Below are 10,261 nucleotides of genomic sequence, written 5' to 3' on the forward strand. Positions count from 1 at the left end.
CGAAGTGGCACTACCACATAATAAATTCTTAAAGCATTTGTATAAAACAACCGAACCAGGCATGCATCTGTCAAACATTAGCCATTCTTTTGTGAATGCATTTTGCGTTTCATTTGACCAAAACAGGTATGCAATAGACCGAAGAATTTGTTAAATAATTAAGAGTAATGTTAGTTAGAGTTTTAAGATGTATAAGTTTCGTGAACTCATTTAAAAAAAAATAGAATCTAATAATAAAAAATTAATACTTTTTCATGCGAATCTTATATTTATCCACTTATCTTAAAAGTAACGTGTGAGACTTACATATTTACAAAAATAATTTTTTTTTAAATAATATAAGCATGCAAGTAAATGAATCAAACTATCAATCATTGATTGTTTAGTACACCAACGTACGTCTCTTTATATATGTGTATGAGGGAAGAACGGAGGATACATAATCAGCAAGGGATTAGAAGATAGCGTACGTTGATCGAGTAGGACGGATCAGACTTCTTCCAGTACGTACGTACTTTAAGCATTCCTTGCAACCAAATTAAATTTGTAGGTTCCTTTCATTCTTTCATTTTTCAGTACTGATCTGTTATGCAATGTTGAAATTTTCAGACAAGTAGCTAAGCTAGCTATTTGAACCTTTGGACCCATAAGCATGCATGTTCTAAATTAATTTGCATGTTCGCCTTTTTTTTTTAAAAAAAGTTCAAACTCAGATCCGATTATTCGTTTTAAAACAAATCGCTGATCTATAGGTCATATTTGAAGGTACATATGAGATGTCAAAACTCATGATGTTGCTATCTTCTTTATTAATGTCACTAGGGAAAGGAACTTGAGGAATGGAACGGACATTGGTCTACCATGCATGCGCAATACACCCAGCCGATGATTCCATTAAAACAAAAGTTCATGAACCTGAATGCAAAGAGCTGATCATTGACATTCCACTGGCACTGGAGGCTTCTCGTTGGCCTGATCAGTGTTGTATCTACAGGGTTCCCAAGAGACTTCGCGAGGTCAATAATGTGGCCTACACCCCTCGGCTGGTTTCTATCGGCCCTTTTCATCACCGCAGTGAAGAGTTGAAGGACATGGATATACAAAAACTCATATATTTGAGGGATTTCTGTAATCGTACTGGGAAGAGCATCGAGGATCTTGCATGCATCATCGAGCACAAAGAAATGGAAATCCGCCGCTGCTATTCGGAGAACTTTCTACTCAGCAGTGAAGGGTTTGTTAACATGATTCTACTGGATGCTGTCTTTATACTTGAGCTCTTCCGCAGGAAATCTGAAAACTCAGAGGCTCATGATCAAAAAGACTATATATTAAGCCGACCATGCATGGAACGCAGCATACAGCAAGACCTGTTTCTACTTGAGAATCAGCTTCCTTTCTTTGTTCTTGAGGAGTTATACAGCATTAATGAGCTGAATGTAGGCCACCAAAATAGGGAACCCAACAAAAAAAAACAGTCTCTTATTGAGCTTTCTTGTGGGTTTTTTGGTGATTTGATCTATGCCGCTTGCAAGAAGTGTGGTCATGTAAAGCAGGGTTTCACAGATTTGGTGGGATGTTGTTGCCATTTACAAGACTCAAACTCAAGCTCACCAGACCCGGCCAAGCAGCGTTTCATCGCAGATTTGGTGGAATATTTTAACCCTGATCAACAAAACCGAAGCGCACCAGAGCCCAAGAAGGAAGTAAAGCATTTCACAGATTTGGTGAGATATTTTTTCTGTCCACCAAAAAAAGAAGGGCAAAAATCCAAACCCAAATATTACACGTGCACAGCTTGTTCCCGTCCACCAAACCAAGAACAAGAAGACGAAAGTAAAAGAGTTAAACACCTATATGGCACCGCAACAAAGCTTGACGAGGCAGGATTGAAATTCACTACGCCGGATTCAGAAACATATTTACTTGATATAAAATTCCGGTCGAATGAATGCTTAGAAAGATTCCCGATCTTCAATCTCTCATGGTTCTTGTCTTGCCTACCATGCCTGAAAAGCACTTGGTTGGTCCATATGCAACGTTTCTTGGAAGTCCCACCCCTTTGGATAGACGACAAAACTGATGGTCTTTTCCGAAACCTGATGGCCTTGGAGCAGTGCCATTATCCATCTGAAACTTACGTCTGCGATTACATTGTGCTGTTGGATGATATTATCACAACTAAAGCAGATGTAAGGTTGCTTATTGAAAAGAAGATCATTGTTAACGAGTTAGGTTCCAGCGCTGCAGTGACAAAACTGGTTAACAACCTCGCCCAGGAGATTGAATTAGAAAGGGGAAAGTACCGTTACCGCGATCTCTGTGATAGCCTTAATGAGTACTCCGAGAGCAATTGGAATCGTCTGGTGGGAACCTTGACGAGGGTGTATTTCACAGACTTCTTTAAAGGCACTGCTACTGTTGTTGGAATTATTGTCCTGGTTTTCACTCTCTGGAATTTCAGCAGGCTCCTTAGCAAGGACTAGGTTTAAAGCATCGATTGTGGTAGTGTTTGTTGGAGTCCTAGGTAATTTAGATCGACTTTGTTTTAGCATCGATCGATCAGTGGAGTCTGTCTGTCTGTGTGTCTGTCTGTATTGCAGCAAATTAAGTTATTCGCTTTGTTACTAATATCACCAGCAAATTAAATAAAGCTAGATGCTGCTGCATGGCATTGATTGTATGTAGAAATTTTCTTAAAGGGTCTCCAATTTTCCTTCCAGCCAAAGAGTATTAAATTATTTTTTCCAATTTATAAATTTACTTTATAAAAATAAGGTTTTATAAAAATAAATTCATAAAATGATATAATTGTTAATTCAACTTTATAATAAAATTAGTTTTATAATTCAACGTACTATATCAAATTACGCCATATTGTAAATTTACTTTTGTGAGAATTTTTTGTAGCTAAAACATTTCTCAATTGTTCAATAATTAATTATTTCGTAGCCATGTATATCATTTCTATATTTGGCTAAATTAGCATGGGCATTAGACCAAAACTTGCCCAAATTTAAAAGAAAAAGAACATTTTAACTACGTAGACATTTAATCAAAATAAAGTTATAAAGTTATAAACTGACTTAACTTAAGTACTGTATGTCATATTCTATTTTTATAAAAAAAATATAAAATTCTAAAATTCTAAATATCAATTCCCCTTTATTTGCATCCGATGTGTAATTGAAGTCCATAAAGCCGGCATCAGGGGAGGGGACATTTCTATCACTTCGCATCGCATTATATAACGTGAGAAAAAGTCGGGACTCGGGTATGCGGGGCGCTTCCATTGAGGGAAGTGGGAATAACCGTCACTAACCGTCACTCCATAACAAAAATAAGAAAAATACATGAAGAGTCAAGAGTTGGAGATCGAAAACCAAATGCCTTTTCAGAGAAAAAAGTGGATGTTGCAGAGATAGACTTGGGAATTTGAAAGTGAGAGTGAGAGTGAGAGCAGAGAGAAATGGAAGGTTACGGAGATCATGAGGGTATAAGAAAAGGGCCATGGAAGCCAGAGGAAGATGAAGTGCTGCTAAACCATGTGAAAAGGTATGGCCCCAGAGACTGGAGCTCCATTCGATCCAATGGTCTGCTGCAGAGGACTATTTGCTTGAAAAAATAGTCAATTATATTAAAAAGAAAATACTTGAGACATGAAAAAGAAATTTAAAAGATTATGCTATAAATTAGCTTGACGTAGTAGTATAATAGATTATAAAATTATTTTTAGTATAAAATAAATACGATATATATATATATATATATCTTATTATATATTTTAATAAACCTACCACTTCACTTCACGATTAAGAGTTTGTAATTGTGGTATCTCCTTTTAGGAATTAGATACGGAGATACCATAAATGCACATATTACAATTAAAATAATATTTTTTGAAATTAAATGTTAAAAATAAAAGTAAAAATGTTTAAAAAATAATATTTTATTAAATAGTTATTAAATAGTAATGTTTATAATATGAAAAATGTTAGTATCCATCTGAATTTACTCTATCATTTTGACCACTCATGTCTTTAAATTTTTATAGTTAGTAACTTAGTAATTAAAGAAATGCCTTTTAATTAATTGATATATTTTTTAAATATATCTTTTAATGTATTGTATGTGTCAATCTCCGATTCTCCGTATTAAATATGACCTTTTATTTTCCCAATTATAGAAAATGATTGCAGCAAATGACGCGAAGACAATTGTATTTCAACTCACCATCCATCATCCTTCGTGATGGCGTGATCCAAGAGAGACCATAAACAAAAGTCTATCTTGTAAATTTTGTGTTAACCTTTTATAAAAAAATGAGTACCACTAAAAAGTAATATATATATATATTTTTTATAGAAATTACACGGTATTTATCTATTTAAGATTTGTATCAATCAATAGTTATTTTGTAAATATTTTGTTTTCTTAATAAGAAGAATAATTTTTCTAATTTTTTTTTATAAACCTCTCTTATGGAGAATGAATGCCTTTTATAAACAACGGATCAGAACAGTTTTAGAGGTTAAATAAATCTCGAAACCAAAACCTTTGCAAAAACCATATATTCTAAGAAAATAATCCGCACAATAATTATGTCAAACTATCTATCATAATAAAAATGTATAAAACTAGTATCTAAAGTGAGGAAGTTCTGCTACTATAATAAAATTGAGTAAAAAGAAGCATCTATACCTGCAGGCAGCAGCTAAATACTTCCAAGGAGGCTCTTGTTTTTTGTTAAAACAGCTAAATCCTTGTATTTACTCTGTTTTTTGTTTCCCTTGTATCACTTGCCTTGTAATAATACTGTACGTGTTTAATATAAATCACTGCAACAACTCTGTCACTTGACTCCCCCCTTAAAAGACTTTACTAAACTCCTTGAACTGCACCTTCTTCTTAATTTTATTACTCCTATTACTCATTACACACCATTTTAAAGACTCCTTTCATCAAATTCAATACATTAACACTAACACATTAATGGCTGACCAAAATAGGTATGCATTAATGGACGAGTAATGCTACATACAGTCGTGGAGTGCGTAAACGCCGTGCAGTCGCTTTGAAAAAGAGTAGGATCCATTATTAAAAAATTAATTTCTTTTTATGTGGTCTCGTATTTATTCATTTTTTTTAAAGTGACTGTACATTATTTGCACACTCACGACTGCAAGTATCATTTCTCTTAATGGACCCAGACTGAAGAATTCGTTGCAAAATTGCTTATTCACACCAACCCTGTGTGTGTGTGTGTGTTAGTATACATAATCAGCAAGGAAATAAAAGATAGCATTAGTTGGTCGAGTAAGAGCTGTGAGACTTCCAGCAGCAGTACGTACGTACTTACTTTCCAGAATTTCTTGCAGCCGAAATTAGTAAATTCCTTTTATTATTCTTCCATTGTTACAGTACTTAATTTGTATCCGAGTTATCAAAATTAGTACGTAGTTATTTGAACCCATAAGTTAAGCATGTTCTAATTTAATTTCCATGTTGATCATTTTTTTTTAAAGAGTTCAAACTCAGAGCCGATTATTCGTTTTAAAACAAATGATCCCTAATAATACATGCATCAAATTTGAAGGTATAAGATGTCAAAACTCATGATGTTGCTATCTTCTTTCTTGTCACTAGGAAAAGGAACTTGAGGAATGGAACAGACATTCATCTACCCTGCAATACACCCAACCGATCGTGATTCCATTGAAAAAAAAAAAAGCTACTTGAATGCATAGAGCTGATCATTGACATTGCCAATCATTCCACTAAAACAAAAGATCAATCTGAATGCAAAGAGCTGATGATCATTGACATTCCACTGGCACTGGAGGCTTCTCGTTGTCCTCATAAGTACTGTATCTAGCTACAGGGTTCCCAAGAGACTTCGCGAGATCAATGCTATGGCCTACACCCCTCGGCTGGTTTCTATCGGCCCTTTTCATCACCGCAGTGAAGAGTTGAAGGACATGGACATACAAAAATTCCTAATTTTGAAGAATTTCTGTAATCGTACTGGGAAGAGCATCGAGGAACTTAAAGGCCGCATCATTAGGCCCGAATTAGAAATGGAAATCCGCAGATGCTATTCAGAGATACTCAGCAGTGAAGGGTTTATAAACATGATTCTACTGGATGCTATCTTTATACTTGAGCTCTTCCGCAGGAAATCTGAAAAAGATTCTGGAAGCTCAAAGCCTCATGAAGAAGATTCTGAAAACTCAAAGGCTCGTGAAAAAGATTCTGAAAACTCAAAGGCTCATTATCAGATAGATTATATATTAAACCGGCCGTGCATGGAATTCAGCATACGGCATGACCTGCTTCTACTTGAGAATCAGATCCCTTTCTTTGTTCTTGAGGAGTTATACGGTCACTTAATATACCAACATGCGGAACCCAATATAGAAGAAAAGACTGATCTTCTTGAGCTCTCTCGTGGGTTTTTTGGCGATCTCTATTACGGTAGGAAGCCAAGCCCAAGCTCGCCAAAGCCCGACGTTGAAGTAAAGCATTTCACAGATTTGGTGAGATATTTTTTCCTTCCACCAGAAAACAATGAAGTGCCAATTCCAAGAAGTGTGGTAATGCTATGCAGTGTTTACCAGATTGTTTCAAACCCAAATGTTGTTCCCCCGAAAACAAAAGTAAACACCTATATTGTACCGCAACAAAGCTTCACGAGGCAGGATTGAAATTCACTACGCCAGATCCAGACACATATAATTTACTTGATATAAAGTTGCGGGACAATTACTGCTTAGAAACGTGCCCGTGCTTCAATCTCTCATGGCTCTTGTCTTGCTTACCCTTCCTGAAAAGCGATTGCTTGGAACGCCGTGTGCAACGTTGCTTGGAAGTCCCACCCCTTTGTGTTGACGACTATACCGAAGATCTTTTCCGAAACCTGAATGCCTTGGAGCAGTGCCTTTATCCAGATGAAACTTACATCTGCGATTACATTGTGCTGCTGGATGATCTTATGATCACAACTGAAGCAGATGTAATGTTGCTTGTTGAAAACAAGATCATTGATAACAATTTAGGTTCCAGCCCGTTTAACAACCTCGGCCTGGAGATTGGACTCCCTCAAAATTCCCATTACGACAAGCTCTGTCAAGAGCTTAATTATTACTACGATAACATTTGGAATCGTCTGGCCGTGGGAACCTTGACGAGGGTGAATTTCACAGACTTTTTTAAAGGCACTGCTACTGTTGTTGGAACTGTTGTCCTGGTTCTCACACCGGAATTTCCTGAGGCTCCTTAGCAAGGTCTAGGTTTAAAGCATCTGTGGTAGTGTTTGTTGGAGTCGTAGGTAATTTAGATGCAGTACTAATGGATCGCATTGTTGGAATATAGAAAATCACATAGAAAAATTAGAATTAAAATTTCTAGAAGCCAAACAGAAAGCTCCATCTGAAAATTGTAAATAAACAGTTAAGTTGGTTAAGTCTATTATAGTTATGCTTGGGTAAATGAAATGTATAAATAGACCCTTAATTTGTATATTCTTTTATGATCAAGAAAGTAATGAGAATATACAACTTTTCATGCAGTCCTCTGTTTTTCATGTTTTACAAGTTATAGAATTTTACATGGTATCAGAAGAGTAAAGAAAATTCTTCCGCTGAAATCTTTCATTCTTCTTGCTTCTTGATTTCTTTTTCTCTCGTTTCTTGCTTCTATGGCAAACTCCGAAACACCTTCTGAGAGAGCTTCTATGGCTAATCCCCCTATGTCGAATCCTTGTGATGATTCCTCGAGCCAGTATTATCTTCATCCTTCTGACAATCAAGGAGCACTTCTCGTGTCTGAAATCTTTACAGGTGAGAACTATATTGCATGGAGTCGATCGATTTCAATTGCACTCACTGTCAAGAATAAAATCTCTTTTATTGATGGAACTCTACTTCAACCTAGAATTGATACTGATTCTATACTTCAAATTGCTTGGTTAAGAGCAAATAATCTAGTGCTCTCATGGTTAATGAACTCAATTTCTAAAGAAATTCGTGGCAGCCTTCTTTTTTTTACAACTGCTTTGGACATTTGGGAGGAACTAAAGACAAGATATCTTAGAAGTGATAGTCCGAGAGTTTTCTCTCTGGAAAAATCCCTCAGTTCCATTTCTCAAGGTTATAAAACTGTTACTGAGTATTTCGGTGAGTTTAAAGCTTTGTGGGATGAATATATCGACTATCGACCTATTCCAAGTTGTAAATGTGGAAATCTTGGTAGGTGCACATGTAGTATTCTCAAGAATCTCACAGATCGACAACAGTCTGATTATGTGATAAAATTCTTGGTTTGATTACATGATTCATACTCAGCCATCAGAAGTCAATTACTCCTTCAATCCCCTCTACCATCAATGAGCAAAGTATTTTCTTTATTACTACAAGAAGAAAGTCAAAGGTCTCTGTCTAACAGTGTTGGAATTTCCTTGGATTCTCATGCCATGGTTGCTGCTCAACCTCAAAGACAACATCTGCTGGTGCTAGATACACGAAGCAAAAAGGGAAAACAAATTTAGTCTGTTCTCATTGTGGCTATTCTGGCCATCTTGCAGACAAATATTTTCAACTCATTGGATATCCTCCTGGATGGAAAGGTCCTAAAGGGAAAAGATCTCTCAATGTGCAATATGGAAATTCATCATATGCACAACCCATTGCAAACAATGTATCTTCATTAGAACAAAATTCAAGTATTCCCAATATGATATTTTCTCAAGAGCAAATCAAAAATCTGCTTACCCTAGCAAATAGCCTATCCAATTCCAATATTAATACTGATTCCACGGCTAATGTTGTCTCCACTTTAGGTATATCTTCTTCTTCAGCTAATAATGTTTCTCTTTCAAACAATCCATATACTTGGATTCTTGACACAGGAGCAACAAATCATATGATCTGTTCTCCTCATCTTTTTGATTCCAAAAACTTACTTAGCAAACCTTCTAAAGTCCATTTACCAAATGGACAATTTGTTCCCATTATTTTCTCTGGAAATGTTAAACTTTCTCCTTATATAACCCTCCAAAATGCACTGTTTGTTCCTTCTTTCAATATCAATCTGATTTCTGCTTCAAGATTGACTAAAGATAATTCTATTGGATTGTTCTTCATTCAATCCAAATGCATTTTGCAAGATTTGAGCAAATGGAGGATGATTGGGCTTGCTGAAGTCAAATCTGGTTTATACCACTTATCTTTTCCTGCTTTAAATAAAAGAGAAATGCCTAATCTGATTGATTCTTCCTCTACTGCCTTAGTTCAATCATGTAATAGCAATCCTCATATATGGCATCTTAGATTAGGGCATGTTCCATCTGCAAGATTACAAATAATTAATAATCTTGATCCTTCTATAAAAGTTTCACAAAATCATGTATGTGAAATATGTCCCTTAGCTAGACAAAAGAAGCTTCCCTATCTTGTATCAAACAGTCAATCAAATAAAAATTTTCAATTAGTTCATATTGACATCTGGGGTCCCTTTTCTACTGTTTCTTATTTTGGATATAGCTATTTTCTTACAATCATAGATGACCATAGTCGTTTTACATGGCTATATCTCATGAAAGCAAAATCTGATACAAGATCTATTCTTACCAGTTTCATCAAATATGCTCAAACTCAATTCAATACAAATATTCAAACTCTACGAACAGATAATGGTCAGGAGTTTAACATGCCTATTTTCTATCAAGAGCATGGAATAATACATCAATTATCATGTGTTGAATCTCCACAGCAAATTGATAGGGTTGAAAGAAAGCATCAACACCTACTAAATGTTGCTAGAGCCCTTCTGTTTCAAAGCAATTTATCTCTATCTTATTGGATAGATTGTGTTCTGACAGCTACCCATCTTATTAATCGTACCCCTTCTTCAATCTTAAATAATCAATCACCATATTACATCTTATTCCATAAACAACCAACTTACAAATACCTCAAAGTATTTGGATGTTTGTGTTTTGCATGCACACTTAAAAATAATCGAGGGAAGTTTTCACCTAAAACTTCCAAATGCATCTTTCTTGGTTATCCACCAAATGTAAAAGTATACAAAGTGCTTGATATACTTACTCTCAAAACCTCCATATCCAGAAATGTCATATTTCATGAATCCATCTTCCCATCTATTCCTAATTCTATCCATATCCCATTTGTCTTTTCAAATTCTCCTCAAATATATGATTGTCCTACTATAGAAAATTCTTCTTCATCTTCTACAGAAAATT

General features: G+C 35.4%; 1 protein-coding gene across 1 annotated transcript; it reads left to right on the plus strand.

Moving 5' to 3' along the window:
- Window positions 1–5,912: 5,912 nt before the first annotated feature.
- On the plus strand, window positions 5,913–7,279 carry LOC108987538 (UPF0481 protein At3g47200-like). The gene is made up of 2 exons (XM_018960471.1): window positions 5,913–6,536; window positions 6,686–7,279. Exons 1-2 carry the CDS (start codon window positions 5,913–5,915, stop codon window positions 7,277–7,279), a joined length of 1,218 nt encoding a protein of 405 aa, XP_018816016.1.
- The last annotated feature ends 2,982 nt before the right edge of the window (window positions 7,280–10,261 follow it).

This window comes from Juglans regia, chromosome 5 (genome assembly GCF_001411555.2).
Source record: "Juglans regia cultivar Chandler chromosome 5, Walnut 2.0, whole genome shotgun sequence".
Classification (NCBI taxonomy): domain Eukaryota; kingdom Viridiplantae; phylum Streptophyta; class Magnoliopsida; order Fagales; family Juglandaceae; genus Juglans; species Juglans regia.